Genomic DNA, 18,743 nt, shown 5'->3' on the forward strand with positions numbered 1-18,743 from the left:
TCTGATGTGGTGGTTCATCTTTGAAGCAACAATAAATCTCCCGTGTTGTCTGTTTGGGATTTAAGTACGACCCTGAAAGGGGTCACTGGGATTGATACCTTTAAAGTTTAATACAGTAGCTGAGTTTGCTCATTCTAATCTTAGACCTTGAGATTAAGTGTTTGTATTTCTGCAGAGACTGCTAATCAGCGAAATCATCACCCGGGCGGCAAAGCACATCATAGTCCTCTACCTGCAGGTAATCCCCGCTATTCACGGAATAAACTCCTTAACATTGTTCCAGTGTTCCTTGTAAGCTGCGCTTTGTTCTGCGCGGCCTGCTTCTTTTACGGTGCAGTCCCTTTAAATTTCTGCGCATGCGCGGTATTTACATTGTGTAAGCCGGCGAGCGGCCTGTGTGGGACCTTTGAGATTGGCTGCGCGCGCCTGCACTTTAGCAGGAACATTGGGTGTAACGCATTCTTCATTCACTTCCCCCAACAGAGCAGGAATGTCCCAGGTCCAATTCATGTTCTGTGCTGAATTAGCTGGTCTCAATCAGTTCAGCAGCAGTGTTAAAATTGGCCTTGGCGGCTTTTGAGTTAGTGAGGAGGGGAGGGGGAGGAGAAACAGCCAGGATCACTGCTCCTGGTTGCTATCCAGTGATGTGTGCTGGAAAGTGTATGTGTGGGGTAAGGGATCAGGCACTGATTATTGGCCTTTGCAAAACTGAATGGTTTTCTAGCACGTGTCAGCACCTTCAGGAGAGGAGGCAAGAAAATTCAAGGTAACTAAAAGAAACATAAGGAAATATCTTGTTTGGCTGTTTTGAGGAGATTTGACAGCCATTTCCCCCACTCCGATCCTTGACTCTGCATGTTAACTTTTTACTGGCACGTTGTATAATCTTCTCCATGTTCAAGGAAGTTGAAATAATTGACTGGAGTGGAGCTCTGAACAGATGGAATGTGTGGATTAGATTTCAATCCTGTATTTCCTCTCTTGCTCTGGGCAAATATTTGTCCTAAACCTGTATTTTCAGTGTCCTCGATCAACACATGCATTCGAAAAAGCGAGTTCATGAGCTGGTGGAAGGAGGCAGATGGAATGAATATTTGCGGAGCTGGCAAACAGCATTACGTTAAAACGCACCCTACGAGAGGCAGTGAAAAGAAAAAGACTGACTTGCCTTTATATAGCGCCTTGCACGTCCTCGGGATGTCCCAAAGCACTTTACAGCCAATGAAGTACTTTTGAAGTGTAGTCACTGTTGTAATGTAGGAAACACGGCAGCCAATTTGCGCACAGCAAGCTCCCACAAACAGCATACTCTGTGCTCAGATAATGACCAGATACTCTGTTTTAGTGATGTTGATTGAGGGATAAATATTTGCCAGGACACTGGGGATAACTCCCCTCCTCTTCTTCGAAATAGTGCCAGAGGATCTTTTGCTTTCAAATGAGAGCGCAGACAGGGCCTCGGCTTAACATCTCATCCGAAAGATGGCACCTCCGACAGTGCAGCTCTCCCTCAGCACTGCACTGGAGTGTCAGCCTAGATTTTTGTGCTCGAGTCTCTGGAGTGGGACTTGAACTCTCAACCTTCTGACTCTAAGGCAACAGTGGTACCAACTGAGCCACGGCTGACACCTTTTATAAGGGATTTATCATTCTTCTTAACTCTTGCAGGTTCTTCGGTTCTGATTTATTTTTGTGATTCAAGGTTTTATTTTTATTTTTCTCCCCAGGGTGTGGAGATATCCGCGCTCTCTTCTGCCATCAGTCACTTTCTGAACTGCTTGCTGAGCTCCTACCCCAATCCTGTTGCACATTTGCTTCCGGATGAACTTGTATCACGCAGGAAAAAGAGCAAGCGAAAGATGCGGATTCCTGGGAATGATACCGCATGGGCCAGCCTGACTCCTACTGAGCTGTGGAAACAGATCAACAGTGAGGCTGGCGAAAGCTTCGACTACGCGTTGGCCTGGTATGTAGCGGCACTGGCAGTTGGCACCTTTTGAACATACTTATTTCTCAGTCACTTTCTGCATCATCCATTGCCGTAGCTGAAGGAATTTCTGCAAGGACTTGTTTTTAATCTTTGTCGGGTCCATTGATGTGTGGAGTGCGACTGCTCCGGCTTCACATCTGGGAGTTCCGCTGGAACACTCTGGGGGAGGTGCAGAGTACAGGCCAACACGGTCCTGAAAGATTGCTGAAGAGGAAGAGAGCCAACCTATATAGTCATGGACACCTTCCTACTCCCTGGTTACAGAGAGGCGCTGGTTATGGAGTGGGCTGCTGAACATTCTATTAGTTTGAGATGGGTCAGTGACACAAACAAAACCCTAGCATGTTGGATCTCCTTACCTGCAGCCCACCCCAGTGCAATTCCTGAGGGGGAGGGGTGTCCTGGAGTAGTTCCATTCAGTACAGTAGGTGCTGTGACTGGAATGGTCTGGGGAGATACTGGCTTTGTATGCAGCCAACCTTTCCAAAAAAAAAACCTAGCCAGGAAGATGAAAATCTGATGATTCCTCAGGGCAGTGGGAAGGGAGAAACTGTTTTCCATCCGTCGTTTAGTTTTCCTTTGTTACTGAAACGCTCCAGGCTCTCTCCTACTGCTGTTTGCTGATGTTTGTGTGATTGGTGTGTTCCAGTAACGGGGTTGATCAGGCGGTGGAGCAGTTTGGTCTGCAGAAGGTGTCCCTGCTGCGTGAGTTCTGTATAAAGGCTGGAATTCAGGTACATGTACTGCCAATCCTTCCACTATAACTATGCAGCACACACAATCTGTCGTTACTGTATGACTCCTCCATCTGCATGTTACTCTCAGCAGCTGTGCCATTGCTTTGCTTGAGTTGGTTCATCACGCAGGTGAAGCTAATTTGCTTACAAATCCAATTTTCTGAGCAAAACGTTGCAATAGATGTAAAATTGACTAAAGTTTAGTGTACAGTACACTATTTTGATGTAAGAAGCACAGTAAGAAAAATTTGTACAACATGGCTGAGTGGCTTAAAAGTTGCACTATCCCGTGTGGGATTGAGCCAGGCAGATCAGAAAAATGTCCCAGGTTTGATTTCTGGTTTATGTTGGTGTTAGCTGAAAAGGAAGACTTGCATTTATATAGCGCCTTTTAAGACGTCTCAAGTTGCTTTAGAGCCAGTGAAGTACTTTTGAAGTGTAGTCACTGTTGTAATGTAGGAAACATGGCAGTCAATTTGCGCACAGCAAGCTCCCACAAACAGCAATGTGATAATGACCAGATGATTTTTTTAATGATGCTGATTTGAGGGCTAAATATTGGCCTTTACTCCCCTGCTCTTGAAATAGTGCCATGGGAACTTTTACATCCACCTGAGCGGGCAGACAGGGCCTCGGTTTAACGTCTCATCCGAAAGATGGCACCTCCGACAGTGCAGCACTCCCTCAGTACTGCGCTGGAGTGTCAGCCAGGGTTTTTGTGCTCAAGTCTCTGGAGTGGGACCTTCTGACTCAAGAGGCGAGAGTGCTACCCGCGGAGCCACAGCTGACACTATATCAACTTGACCTCAACTGCAGTGTTAAGTGGGGAGATTAGGAAGGAGAAAAATTAACAGATTCCCACTTCTGTTTGGAGTGTGTTTGTGTGCCTGTGCGCAGATACTGGTCAGGCGCAGCTGTGATTCCACAATCTAAAATGACTTTGTGGTTGCTAGGAATAATTTGGGAATCTCCATTTGTCCCACAAACTGGATTTAATTAGAAGTCAACCGTGTGCAAGAGCCCCTGTTTTATTTCAGCAACAACAACTTGCATTTATATAGCACCTTTTTAAAGTAGTAAAACATCCCAAGGCGCTTCACAGGAGTGTTATCAAACAAAATTTCAATGACGGCAACCACCACACATCTGTGTTTCATTAATGGACTAAAAATCCATCTCCGCACTCGGTCAGTAATTAAGCTGTGTTTTCAGCTAAATGTTTTTTGTCCCAGGAGATGTTGTTCATAGAATTTTACAGAGCAGATTCTGAGCCAGTGTTTTCCTGTCTGAAATCAGCCACTTAGCACCAGATGATGTCAGGAGGCCATCTACTGTTCGAGGGGAGATAGGAAAAATCACGATCTATGAAGGTAGTGTTAATTACTTCAAAGGTTATCGGCCAGAGCAGCATTGGGTGAGACAGCTGGTCTCGGTGCTCCTGGGCATGGGGTGGGCTGGGAAACCGCTAAATTGCTGCTTCTGATCTCTACCCACTTGCTTGGTGCAAAATGCATTTGTGCAGATATTGTGTAAAAGCAAAAGCTGTGACGTCCTCTCGGCTCGAAGTCTGCTGACACTTGTGGTCTGGGCTTGCAGGTGACGATTACTCATTCTGGCACAGTACTGGGGAGCTGCTGGCTCCTGTGAAATCGCATCTGAGCAAGTCAATGGGGTGGAAATTAGTCGTCATTACTCCCGTTTTCCAGACACACACTGACCCATTTCGCAGGTGTTGCGCCCTGTGCCCCAAGGATCGCCGTCGGGACAATTTTCAGCCGAACCGGCATTCGGCACCTTGCATAATGAGGGGTCGAATGCCAGCTTTAAGACCTGACGGGGAACTTGAGCTTCCCTAAGCTGAGCAGGCGTTGGGCCTGCTCCACTCAGGTTTTCTTAGACTTGAGTGTAGCCCAGCAAGTGGCTGCCACCGAAAAGGTAGGCTTCATTTATGGGGGGTGGGGGGTGGGGGGGGAGGGAGGAGAAACAAATTCCTCCTTCAGTCTCCTTAGATGGGCATGGTAGGCAGGCTCCTAAGGAGCTCTGCTGCAGTTGCATTTCTTTTGGCTTTTTCTGGAAAGTGTCCTCCTTTTTGAAGACACTAATTCCTCATGGTATTTGGTGCCACATTGCCAGTCACTCGCCGATACCTCGCCCAATTGTCTGTTCATAATCTGTGCATCTTGACGGTGAGCATGAACAAGCTATTCTAGTATGGCATTGATGGATCACGGCTAATCCTGATCCTGTCCTTACCTGAAGTTCTCTCACATGCACTTTCCAGTAAGGATCACCTGATAGTGATCAGGAGCAGGAACCACGGCTTATTTCATTTCTCCCCCACTCTATATCTCAAGAGCATTTGAGTCAATTGTAGCACCTCCACTCCCCCAGCTGAAATTGGTTACCTAGCATAAATGAAGGATCAAACTTGAGATTGTTCTGGTCTGTATGACTCGGGACGCAGGATACACTTGCTGAGCCATCTGAGGAGCCTGCCGTAACCCTTTATTTGATTTGTGGCAGCTTGTTCATTGTATTCTTGAATATTTTCTCTCAGATTCTGCTGCGGGAATATAACTTTGACAGTCGTCACAAACCCACCTTCACAGAGGACGATATTCTCAACACCTTCCCTGTCTTCAAGCACGTCATTGTGAAGGCAACAGATGCTGACAAGGTTTATCAGAACGCACAAACTAAAATTCAGAAAGGTACATGGTTATATCGAGGGGACAGTGTCTATGTGATTGGGTAGAACATTGGATAAGAGTTGTATCCTGTCACCAGTGGGCTCAAATAGAAAGAGTGCGACATTTCCTTTAGATGATGAGGGTCCAGAGTAAAATTAGATCTGATAAACCAAATCTCACTGAGCATGCATTCATGCCCAAACTGCTCAGCATTGAGTAAAAGAGGAAAGGCTACTCTGGGAAATGTCACAATGTACAGCTAGGGGCACTCTTTCTGGGGCTGAGATTTTAGGCATATATATGGAACTGTGTACAGGGAGTCTTGCTCTGCATCGAACTGGTGCTGTACCTGATTTGGGAATGCATGTCACACAGAGGGGAAATACCACTTCCCCAACTTGCCATCACTGCCTTTATAATACACGCACCAAGTGCTGTCTCTGCCCACCTGTTTGATGCCGATCATACCTACGTGGAGGATTATTGCTAAAATTCAATGACTACAACAGGGATTTTGAAAGGAGAGATGCTTGAAGGAAGAGAAGATGCCAAAAGAGTCGGGGGGAGAGACCAAGGTGTGAGTTGGTGATGAGGGACACCCTACGCACACCAATGTGGGTTATGGTAACAAGGTGGGTAGATGGGGTTGATCCCTGCAAAGGGGACTGGTTTGAAGTGCTTGATAGCTTTTTCCTGCTCAAAACTCTAGTGTACTAAAAAGGGGGTCATGAGGGTATGAAAATCAACAACAGCCGTGTAATGGACTGTTGGACTTTCTTTCTTCCTTTATTTTGGACATCTACCAAATTATTCTCTTTGTGCCTGAAGTGGCAAGGATAGCTGGTTGGCCTCCTCCCTGGATTCTGCTCTTGATGCTCTTGGGTGGCACACAATAACAGTGTGATTGACTTGCAGTCTTGTTCAAAATACATTTTTTTTTCTCTCCTCTGGCTTCATGGGAAAGCTTTGGCACAGCTTCCCTTCCTGACTACACAATCAAGAAAGATTAGAGGCTTGCCTGGGGGGATATTATGGGTGTGTACCCACATCTGAGCATTTTATGGCACAATAAATTACAGCTGTGCCAAGTGTTTGTGCTTGGGAGATGTACAACAAAATGTGACTGGTCCACCCAGTTTTCAAACCACCTTTTCCTAAAGATACCAATTTTTGCTGAGGTTTAGGTCCTCTCCCAAGTAATTATCCAATGTTGATGATGATTAAAAGAAATCATGGCTTTTTTTTTTATCTCCTTCCTCATTTGTAGCTCTGACTGTTGATGCTTTTATGTTTCCAGGAAACATTAAGGAAGGTTTTGAGTTGCTAAATGAATCTTTAAACCTATTCAACAATGTGTATGGAGCCTTGCACCCCGACATCTGTAGTTGTTTGCGCCTTCTTGCACGGCTCAATTACATCATGGATGACATCCCTGAGGTGAGCGGTAATTCCAGCTTTGGAGAGCTGGGTAAACATGCGTGGGAGCTCTGTGCCGGAAGTCTTAATCATCCCACACCATTAGGATGTGGTTGTTTTGCTATTCCCTACCCTGTTGGATCCTGATCTCACTCGATCCAAGCGGAGCTTTTAACAGAAGGAGAATTTGAACATGAAATAATCCTTAATAAAAACAGAAAATGCTGGAAATACTCAGCAGGTCAGGCAGCATCTGTGGAGAGTGAAACAGAGTTAACATTTCAGGTCGATGACCTTTCATTGGAACTGGGAATCTTTTTTTCAAGCTTGTTTTTTTAATGCTCTTAGACCTTTTTAGAATTATTATTTATTGCGGCCATGTTTGATTTAAACCCTTGATTTCTCTGACTGCCACCTTTGGTTTTTCTCCTTCCTGTCTTTTGCTTCTATCCTTGTTTCCCTTTCCTCTGTCTCCCTGCTCAGGTTCACAACCCCCTGCCATTTTAGTTTAAATCCCCCCCCAGAGCACTAGCAAACACTCCCCCAAGGACATCGGTCCCGGCCCTGCCCAGGTGCAAACTGTCCGGTTTGTACTGGTCCCACCTCCCCCAGAACCGGTTCCAATGTCCCAGGAATTTGAATCCCTCCCCCTTGCACCATTCCTCTAGCCACGTATTCATCTGAAATATCCTTCTATTTCTACTCTGACTAGCACGTGGCACTGGTAGCAATCCTGAGATTACTACCTGAGATTACGCCTTGCGCCTGCTTTTACCAGGTGTAAGATTTTTAAGTTTTCAGCGGGTGGAGGTTCTCCAGAAAGCAGAACTCTCCACCCGCAGAGGCCCTTCTCCAGGACAGGCGTCTGATCTGTCAAGAGCATTCCTGACAGATCGGAAATGCCGGTTTTCAGCACATGCGCTTCGCATGCCTGAAACCGGCATTTCCGATGTCCCTACGGGTGTGTACACAGCCCCCGTACACACCTGTAGGCATCGGAATATACAGGCCATTGTGTTCAATACAAATCTGATCCTGCGACTTGCGGTTACAGAAGCAACATCCATGTTGTCTGTCCAGAGCAAGCTACCTCTGCACAGCCAAGTCCCAGGGTGATGAGTCAGTGCCATTGTAGACTCTTGTCAGGGAGACAGTACGTTGTGAAGACTCTTCAGAGGGAGGCGATTTCCCCCAAATGCTGCTGCATCTCTCAATGATCATGTCTGCTAATATTTTTCCTCTGTTTTTATACAGGCTATAAAAAACCAGCAGAAAGCTGTAATCATCAGTGAGCGGATCCTCGGCTTTGACCATCCCAATACCATCCGTGAATATGTGAGTAATCTCTCGGTTTTTTTTTCCCCTCCAACTTTTTCCATCAATTTTCTCCCCCTTTTAGTTCACCTTGAAGCCACCACCTTATGCTGCAGTATGCTTACACATTCGGGTACCCTTGGCCAACTGGCGTTCTTTGTCAACCTAGACAGTTAGCATTGGCATGCTATTTCACCATGACGTCATCACAGCGGAACAGTCCTAGCTAACGCACACAATCAGGAACGGGAACTACAGCCAGTTTCCCCCCCTGCTAACCCAGGGGAGCTGAAGCCAATTGTAACACCCTCACTTACCACCCAACTAATCAGCTAACTCAACAGAGAACAGGAATTGAATCTGGGACCTTTATGGTCTGTACAACAGTGTTTCTGGTGAAGTTACGAAAGACATCGTTGGTGATTATCTACAATTCTCTATTTTACTGGTGAAATTGCTGGGAATGGGGGCATGTTGATTGTGTTTCCATTATATTCAGCAAAGGCAGATTTATGCGATTATATTGCCAATAAAATCGTCAAAGATGGATGCGTACAATTCTTGTCCGTGAAACCCTCGGATGCATGCATGTCATCATGTTAGTGAAACCCCCCAGGGAACCTGCAGTTAAGATATTCATTCAAACACTGGCATCCTATGGACAGTATTAATATCTTGCTACTTGATGCTGTTTGTCAATTTAATTCAGCTTATGCAGGAACTCTGACTTGGAGGCAAGAAGCTCCTGTTGATGATAAAGCTATTACAATGTAAATAACTAGAAAATACAGCAACTAACATCTTAGGCTCCAGTAATTCTGTTATTCTGCACGTTCTGGCCAAACCTCATTAGTATTAGTGTTAAACTTTGCATAATATCCTTGCTCTGGCCAATGCATTACTCCGTCTCCGGTGTAGCTTGAGCATGCGGTTGGTTACTTTTTGGATTTGAAATAAAGGAGCTGATTCCCTGCCTACAACAAACACAAAAAGAAAATACTGCAGATGCTGGAAATCTGAAATAAAAACAGAAAATCCAGGAGAAACTCAGCTGGTCAGGCAGCATCTGTGAAGAGAGAAACAGAGTTAACGTTTCAGGATGAAAGGTCATCGACCTGAAACGTTAACTCTGTTTCTCTCTTCACAGATGTTGCCTGACCTGCTGAATTCCTCCAGCATTTTCTGATTCCCTGCCTAGTTGGAGATTGAGGTGAAACTGTTACGCTCATCACTGCCTTCCATTGTTTTCCCATGCACAGGCCAGCCTGGGCCACTACTGCTTCGCCAACAACCAGGTCTCAACCGCGCTAAGGCTGCTGTCCCGCGCTCGCTACCTGATGCTCACTGTCAGTGGAGAAGACCACCCGGAAATAGCTGTTCTTGATGTAAGTGTGTAAATGGCAGCTTTCCTTGGGGTGGAATGAGTTTTAATGCAGTGCTCCCTGGTGTGTTTTCTTGTGGTGGTGGTGGTGGTTGGGGGGGATCCAGGATTAGAGATGGTAGTTACCTGAATTGGGCACCACCAGGCATTTTATCAACTTCATAACTAGAAAGCAGTGTGACTTGCATTTAAATAGCACCTTCTACTGTAGAACAAAAGTTCCACGGCACTTCACAGAAGCGTAATGAGATAAAAATTGGCACTGGGGCAAAGGAGGAAATAATTAGGAGGGATGACAAAAGCATGGTCAAAGGATAGGATTTAAGGAAGGTCTCAAAGGAGGAGAGCGAGGCAGAAAGATTTGAGGAAGAAATGATAGCATTTAGGGTCTGTACGGCTGACAGCATGGTCGCCAATGGTGGGGTGGAGGGAGTGGAGGATGCACAAGAGAATTGGGGGAATGCAAAGTTCTTATGTTGGAGGAGGTGTTAGAGATCAGGAGAGGTGAGGTCATGAAGTGATTTGAACACCAGGATGGGAATTTTAAATTGGAAGCGTTGGGGTCTGGGAATGAGTGTAAGTCAACGAGCACAAGATTGATGGGTGATCGTGACTTGGGATACGGGCAGCAGTTTTGGATAAGCTGAGGGTTATCGAGGATGGAGGATGGGAAGCCGGCCAGGAGCGCATTGGAATAGTCTATTCTGGAGGTAACCAAGGCATGGATGAGGGTTTTAGCAGAAGATGCACTGAGGCGGGGGCGGAGATGGGTGATGTTACAGAGGGTAGAAGTAGGTGCTCTTTGTAATGGAGAGGACATGGAGTCGGATTTTCAGCTTGGTGTCAAATAGGATACCGAGATTTGTGACCAGTCGGCTTCAACCTGAGACGGTGGCCGAGGAGGGAGAGGGAACTGGTGACGAGGGTACGGAATTTGTGATGGGGGCTGAAGATGATGGTTATGCTCTTAACGTTTAACTGGAGGAAATTGTGGCTCATCTAGGACTTGGGTGTCCGACATGTAGACTGACAACACCGAGCCAGTGGAGGCGGTAGAGAGAGAGAGGTAGAGCTGGCTGATGTCTGCGTACATGTGGAACCTGACGCCATATCTTCGGATGATGTCGCTAAGGGGCCGCATGCAGATGACTCAGATTTTTGTGGTGGTTGTGGTTTTATTGCCCAATCAAAATGAACAACAATTAATAATATACTGACATCTACCCAGCAACTGTTTCACATGATCATGTATGCAATTGGTACATGACAGTACAGTAAGTGAGTGTCACATTCACTTTTCCCACTTCCAGAGGTGGAATATTGAGCTTGGAATTGCATAACAATTGCCATTTTGGGATGTGGACATTTGGTCGGGTGGGGAAATTAAGTAGAGTCTGTAGAAGCTTCATTATCTTAAAGGGGAGTGTCTGGCGGACAGGACTTGGAGTTCGTCAGTGTGAAATTAACTTTGATTCCCCCCCTTCCTCCACATACAGAGTAACATCGGCCTAATGCTCCAAGCTGCGCTGGATTGTGACCTCGCAATTCGATTCTTGCAGAAAGCTCTGGAATTAAACCTCAAGTATTATGGGCCCCAGGCTTTAGAGACTGCTCTGAGGTACGGCACAGCACAGCACAGCACTCCACCTGTACCTGATGAACTTAACTCAGAATTGCTTTAGGATTAATGGGATACAAATGGCCCAGTAATCTTGCACATTTCCATGTTAGCTGTGTACAGTTTTGTTTTTTTGTAAAATAATTTACAAGTGTTCCTATCTCAAAGCAGCTACAAGTTCTATTTAAAAACGAAATGCTTTACATGCGGACCTTTCATTTCTGGGAGCCGAGTTCAAATCCAGCCCAGGTTGATGGGATGAAAGTTTCTTGTCTACTAGCTGCAAGGATCCTGCATAAAATTAGTTTGAGTGGTCACAGACTAGTTCCTGGTGGGTATAGGCCTACAGAACAAAGCTCCCCCTAATTGCCAGTCTCACTCGGAGGCCACAGGATGGCTATAAAAGTGTCAAGCTGATGCACTGGCATGCTGGTCGGAGGTTGGGGTTGTTACTGAGTACAGTAAACTTTAAAGGAAAGGATTTGCATTTATATAGCAGCTTTCATGACCTCAAGACGCCCTGAACACTTAACTGCCAATGAAGTACTGTTGGAAGTGTAGCCACTGTTGTAATGTAGGGAAATATGGCAGACAGTTTGCACACAGTAAGGTCCCACAAACAGCAATGAGATCATGACCAATCATCTGTCTTTTAGTGAAGTTGGTTGAGTGATAAATATTGATCAGGATACTGTGAGCACTTCCCTGCTCCTCTTCAAGTAGTGCCATGGAGGAGTGAGCATGAATTCAGAGCCTGCACTGACCTTTACCTGACCTGGGAATGCTTGATGCTGACACCCTAAATCAACAGCGTCCAAGATTTTTGTTTTTGTGGGCCATATTGGTACATAACACGGAGCTCACGGGCTTTGCGTAAAGTTAAGTTAAAATTTCCATTAATTTGCAAATATCCCAAGCTGCTGGATCAACGGGAGAACAGTGCTGAGGGCTACCCAGGCCCAAGGAATTCAAAAGACAAACTAGAGGGTAAGAATTTGATGGCCATGGCTTGTGGGCTGACTCACAACTGCCCTAAATGACAGTGTTCTACTAACAGGCCTCTGCTTGAAAAGCACAAAACTCACAAACCAAGTTTAAAGATGTAAACAGATACGGCATTGTTTTTTGCCCTGCTAGTGCACAGTGGTCTGATTGCTGCTAAATCTTAAAATCTGATGTGCCTTGGCCGTTCCAGCTAACAGTTGGGTGTTAGGTGGTTAAGGGTTCATTGTGATGTATTTGGCTGTTTCCCTCTTTTTTTATTTGAAGTTTGTGCACTTAGTTGTAACTTAGTGTGATCACGTGGCATGAAAATGTTTCCTCTTAATATGTGGCGTGTTCATTAATAGACCACAATTAACCCCTCCCACCCCCAGCTGGAACCTAGTCTACAGGCGCCGTTGAAAAAGTATGTTCCACATTGCAGAGAGTCCACTGATGCTTCATAGGAAAAGGGACCTAAATTCAAGGGCCCACATGAAGGATAGAGGTCATGAGTTGAACTCTACTTATGTCTAATTAGTTTTTTGTTTGAACTGTACAGCTATCACCTCATGGCCCAAGTCTACGCTAGCAAGGCAGAGTTCCGAACAGCTATGCAGCATGAGAAGGAAGCCTACACCATCTACAGGGTTCAGGTCAGTTATTCCAAAGCCACTTCCTCCCTGTGTTGTAGAGCTTTGGCTCACAAGCCAACCTTTATTGAATCTTTTGAGAGCTACCTTAGCATACTACACACAATTCAATACAAGGTAACACTCAGTCTATCCAGCTACTCTTCATTCCTTGGCACTATGTACAAGGCGTACATAAACAGTTTTCCACTGCCTCAACCCCACCCTTTGGTAGAGGCAGAGACACTTTACCCACTTAACTCAATTGTTTTATATTGCAATCTGCGATAGTCAGTGAAAGGATTTGACGGTGAGTTGCACTGCAGGAGGGTGGTTAATTTTCTTGGTCCAAGTCACCTATTCCCCTCTCGCCCGATTCTCTGACCCTAATGTTAGGCATGTGTCATGATGAGATGCACATGGTAATTTCTTTCTCCCTCCCAGATGGTGCACGATAGAAGGATATGCAGGTAGGGTTAGATGGAGAGGAGGCTCGTGTGGAGCATAAACATTGGCATGGACCAGTTGGGCCGAATGGCCTGTTTCTATGCTGTACCCGAGGTAAGATTTTGGTGTGGGGGAGGTGGAACGAAGAATCCACATTGCACTGTTCCAGTGCACAGACAAAATGGGAATCCTATGTTACGGCAGCAATGGGCGCCTACGAGGCAGTGGTACCATGCGGCAACAGTGTTGTTAGCACTGTCCCTCGTAAGCTGCACTGCCTCCTGCGCGGCCTATTCAAATTTTTGCACATGCGCGGTATCTACAATGTAAAAGCCGGTGAGTGGCCTGCGCGGGACCTTGCAGATGACCGTGCAGCTTAGCTTAGTGGGAACATTGGTTGTTAGCCCGTTGATTCTATTGCTGGGAACAAAGAGCTTTCGTGCAATTAAAACCCTATATTGTGGCATCTGCCAGAACATAAGAAAGCACGCAGAGAAAAGGCCATTTGCCCGTTAAGCCTTCTCCTTCCGCAGGACCACAAGCATTCTGCTCCACCCACTTTCTGCCGAGAGACAGACCTAGATAAATATTACTGGTTGCAAACCTGCTTCAGCAAAACTCCAAAATATTAACTCTTTCGATTATCAACTGTGTGGAAATGTGGCAGTACTAAATCAGACTTTTTTTTGCACTTTTATTTCCAACACAGCTTGGAGAGCCTCACCAAAAGACAAAAGCGAGTTCCGAGTTCCTGAAGCATGTCACTCAGCAGGCGGTGAACCTACAACGAACCATGAATGAGATTTACAAGAAAGGATCAAATGCCAATCTTCCTCCAGTACAGGTCAGTGCCCCTTAACTTGCATACAAGGGGATAAAGTACCTCTTTCCTCCCATTTCTTTTAGAATGGATCTTGCTAGGTACAAGAATCTGTTCCCAGGGGAGGGGTGCCTTGGTGAGGACTTCAAACCTGGTTGGTCATCGTCAGTACTACGTGTCACTATTCTATAAGCTGAAATCAAGTGAATGGGAAGGTGGTGCTAATTAGTTGACTATGCAGGATTTACAACAACAACTTGTATTTCTATAGTGCCTTTGACGTAGTAAACCATCCCAATGTGCTTCACGAGCATTATCAAACAAAATTTGACACACACACACGATATTAAGGAAAATTCTTGGTCAAAGAGGTAGGTTTTAAGGAACATCTTAAAGGAGAGAGGGGTAAGAAATAGGAGCAGGAGTAGATCATTTGGCCCTTTTGAGCCTGCTCTGCCATTCAGTAAGATCATGGCTAACCTTCTACCTCATCTCCACGTTCCTGAACCATCCCTATACCCCTTGATTCCCTTAATATTCAGAGAGGTCGAGGGATTTAGGGAGGGAATTCCAGAGCTTAGGGCCTTGGCAGCTTGAAGGCATGGCCACCAATGGTGGAGCGATTTAAAATCAGGGATGCTCAAGAGGCCAGAATTGGAGGAGCGGAGATATCTCGGAGGGTTGTGGGGCTGGAGGAGGTTACAGATGTAGGGAAGGGTGAGGCCCTGGAGGGATTTGAAAACCAGGATCAGAATTTTAAAATCGAGGCGTTGTTTAACCGGTAGCCAATGTAGGTCAGCAAGCGCAAGGGTGACTGGTGAACGGGACTTGGTGCGAGTTAGAACACGGGCAGCCGAGTTTTGGATGACAAGTTTACAGAGGGTAGAACGTGGGAGGCTGGCCAGAAGTGTGTTGAATAGTCAAGTCTAGAGGTAACAAAGACATGGATGAGGGCTTCACCAGCAGATGAGCTGAGGCAGGGGGTCAGGCAATGCTAAGCAGGTGAAAAAAGGTGTTCTTGGTGATGGCGCGGATGTGTGGTCGGAAGCTCGGCTCTGGGTCAAATAGGACAAGGTTGCAGTCTGGTTCAGCCTCGGACAGTTGCCAGGGAGAGGGATGGAGTTTGTGGCGGGAACCAAAGACAGTGGGGTCGATTTTCCTGAAGCTGTCGGGAAGAAGGCGGGACTACAACTTTCGGGGTTTAGACCCGCCTACTTCGACGTCCGGCCAATCCGCGCGATTTTCCCTTGATTGACCTTGTTGAGCCCGCCCAGCGGGCTCAGCAGGCCAATTAAGGGCCACCCGGCAACAGGTGACGTCACAGACTGCAATTTCATCTGTCAAGAGTTCTTTGACAGATGAAATATCAGTGTTTCACAGCTGTTTGAAGCTGTGAAACACTGACGGTCTGAGTTCTAACATGAGTCCTTCTGCACAGACTCAGTTATAACCCTCAACAGCACTCAAAGCGGAAGGCTGTCACTTTTCACAGATCGCAGCCGTTCAGCTTTAAGTGCCGGCTGAGTGATGGGCTCCCGACGACTACAGGAAGAAAGGCTGTTAAGGTAAGTACAGGTAAGTAAAAGTTCTTTACACACTTTAGACACACCAAACACACTTAGCTTTGCACTCATGCACCCATCACTCACCTGAGCACCGACATCGCGACCCCTCCAACTCCTTCAACCCGACGGCCCGCCTGCTCTAACCTGGCGTGGTTTGGAGCCATCGGGAATCCCACACGAAACCCCTCAACAATAGGGATTAGGCTAAAAACTGCCTGTTAACTGGCAGTTAATTGGCACTAATCCCTTCCTGCCTGGTTTCGGCGGGTTCCAGTGCGGGGCGGGTACCCGCCGCCCCTGAAACTTGCGTGGGGCGGGGTTAGGATCCCCAAATTCGGGATTTCCCCCCACACGCCTGAAACCTTGCCTGACTGCGCCATGAAAATCGACCCCAATGGCTTCGGTCTTCCCAATATTTAGTTGGAGGAAATTTCTGCTCATCCAGTACTGGATGTCAGACAAGCAACGTGATAATTTAGAGACAGTGGCGGGGTCGAGAGAGGTGGTGGTGAGGTAAAGCTGGGTGTCGTCAGCATACATGTGGAAACTGACGCTGTGTTTTCAGATGATGTTTCCGAGTTGCAGCATGTGGATGAGAAATAGGAGGGGACCAAGGATAGATCCTTGGGGGATACCAGAGGTAACGGTGCGGGAGCGGGAAGAGAAGCCATTGCAGGTGATTCTCTGGCTACGACTGGATAGATAAGAATAGAACCATTTAAATGAATATCCCTGTGCAGACGGGACAATACTTGACAGCTCACCCATTTCTTTTTTCAGACCACGCCCCTGAGTAACAAGATGATGCTGGAACAGCTCAACGTAATAAACGGGATTGTCCTCATCGATACCAGGTAACTCTGCCCTTTCTGTTTCTGTGAATTAGTGCCATATATTCCCCGAGAGATTGTTCCATTCTGAATTAATGTCAGTTAGCAGCTGGGAACTATATCCGTGCAAGAACATTCAAACATCAATCTATGAACACTGGCAGAGAGATTGATATGGATAATTATATCCAGGACTGGAAATACTTGACCTTTCTATGAAATTTAAAATTTATGTTTGAGTGGCATTACGGTGTGAAAGCACTTTACTTTGCTCCCTGATGGCTCATTTGGTGTTTGCTGGCAAGAATGGTGCTGAGCCTTTATAAACCAGAAGATCCCTAGCCTGTGCTGAATTAGCTGATCTCAGTGAGGCCAACGGTTACAATTGGCCTCACTGCAGTGGTGGGGACTCTCTAATTGGCCCCTGCATCACTGGGTAAGGAAGAGGAAAATCATGTCTTGTTTTTGCTCACAATCACTATCCTGTGACTCTTAAATAAAAACTGAAAATGCTGGAAATACTCAGCAGGTCAGGCAGCATCTGAGGAGAGAAACAGAGTTAACGTTTCAGGTCGATGACCCTTCGTCAGAACTGGAAAAAAGCTGGAGATGGAATAGGTATTGTCCCGTCTGCAAAGGGATATTCATTTAAATGGTTCTATTCTTATCTATCCAGTCGTAGCCAGAGAATCACCTGCAATGGCTTCTCTTCCCGCTCCCGCACCATTACCTCTGGTGTCCCCCAAGGATCTATTCCATCTCCAGCTTTTTCCAGTTCTGACGAAGGGTCATCAACCTGAAACGTTAACTCTGTTTCTCTCTCCACAGGTGCTGCCTGACCTGCTGAGTATTTCCAGCATTTTCTGTTTTTATTTCAGATTTCCAGCATCCACAGTATTTTCCTTTTGTATCCTGTGATTCTTGTTGGAAGTCTGCAAGTGTTGAAGTCGGGAGTGATCTTGGCTGTGGTGCTTTCACTGTCAAATGGCCTACCAACACTAACATTCTCGGCTGATGCTTGAATGTACCAGAGGGCAGCCAATGATTGTAGAACTATATTCGGCAAGGAATTGGCTTCTGTAGAAGGGGGTAGAAAAAGCACGAGAAATGTGTGTTCCTCATGAAATCCCTACCTCTGGTACTGTTCTTTCTCATGGTTGTTGGAAATTGCTGTGTGCACACTGACTGCCATATTTGCCAACAAAACAACAATGAGACAACACTTCAGAAATAATTTGCTGGCCGTGAACCTTGAGGATGTGACAGGTGCAATTTAAGTGCAAGCCTGTCATCTTGCCTATTGAGAGGGGTGCGTGACAGATCGATGATCAAAAGATACAAATCTATTTCAATCTGTACCATTAATTACTTGCTAATATCTCTACAATTGATAGCTACTGTGCACAGCAATTGGAAAAAGCTCCTTGGGGTGGGAAGATGAGTGGATGCAATAGGATCTGCATCACTAACCCCTGTGTCGTCAACAGAGGTCTGACCCAAGTACCAGAGCCACTCTATCCTGGAAAGCACAAATCTCTCCTCTCTTCCTCAGATTCTACAGGTTTGGCTCTGTCTAGCTCTGGAGCTGTATCTTCCCACTACCAGAGATTGCAGACTGTGTATTGTCAGTCTAGGATATGCATACCCTGTGCACCTTGATGCCAAGTGTCATACGCATGGCTTATTTTGATTCTGTCTGGAACTTTGGTGTAATCAGTTAGTTTACTTCAACAAACACCTGGTCTCAATCCCCCAATTCTCCAGATGTTGACCTAATGCTCCTCTCATCACCCACATACTTCACCAGCAATGACTCTGTCATTGTCAGCCATGGCTCAGGTGGTACCACTCTCTCCTGAGTCAGAAGGTTGTGGGTTCAAGTCCCACTCCAGAGACTTGAGCACAAAAAACCAGGCTGACACTCCAGTGCAGTACTGAGGGAGAGCTGTACTCTCAGAGGTGCCGTCTTATCAGAGGAGACGTTAAACCGAGGCCCCATCTGCTCTCAGGTGGACGTAAAAGATCTCATGGCACTATTTCGAAGAAGAGTAGGGAAGTTATCCCCGGTGTCCTGGTCAATATTTATCCCTCAATCAACATCACCAAAATCTGGTCATCACATTTCTGTTTGTGGGAGCTTGCTGTGCACATTGTCTGCTGCGCTTCCTACATTACAACAGTGACTGCACTTCAAAAAGTACTTAATTGGCTGTAAAGCGCTTTGGGACATCCTGAGGTTGCGAAAGGCGCTATATAAAGACAAGTCTTTTTCTGTCCCTCTTCTCACCTGTTCTCATTAGTCACCTTTATTGTTCTTTTCAG

General features: G+C 46.2%; 1 protein-coding gene across 1 annotated transcript in view; it reads left to right on the forward strand.

Annotated features, from left to right (window-relative positions):
- Positions 1-18,743, forward strand: part of LOC147104275 (clustered mitochondria protein homolog) — an 83,275-nt gene that overhangs the window by 62,904 nt on the left and 1,628 nt on the right. Inside the window, exons 15-25 of the mRNA XM_085961469.1 lie at positions 176-238; positions 1,728-1,966; positions 2,640-2,724; positions 5,285-5,438; positions 6,715-6,854; positions 8,088-8,168; positions 9,407-9,532; positions 11,025-11,146; positions 12,690-12,783; positions 13,916-14,050; positions 16,372-16,445. Of these exons, the coding sequence (XP_085817595.1) occupies positions 176-238; positions 1,728-1,966; positions 2,640-2,724; positions 5,285-5,438; positions 6,715-6,854; positions 8,088-8,168; positions 9,407-9,532; positions 11,025-11,146; positions 12,690-12,783; positions 13,916-14,050; positions 16,372-16,445 (1,313 nt within the window). The remainder of the gene's footprint in view (positions 1-175; positions 239-1,727; positions 1,967-2,639; positions 2,725-5,284; positions 5,439-6,714; positions 6,855-8,087; positions 8,169-9,406; positions 9,533-11,024; positions 11,147-12,689; positions 12,784-13,915; positions 14,051-16,371; positions 16,446-18,743) is intronic.

Source organism: Somniosus microcephalus, chromosome 19 (genome assembly GCF_052327205.1).
Source record: "Somniosus microcephalus isolate GS21.2 chromosome 19, FLI_Smic_1.0, whole genome shotgun sequence".
In the NCBI taxonomy this organism is placed as follows: Eukaryota; Metazoa; Chordata; class Chondrichthyes; order Squaliformes; family Somniosidae; genus Somniosus; species Somniosus microcephalus.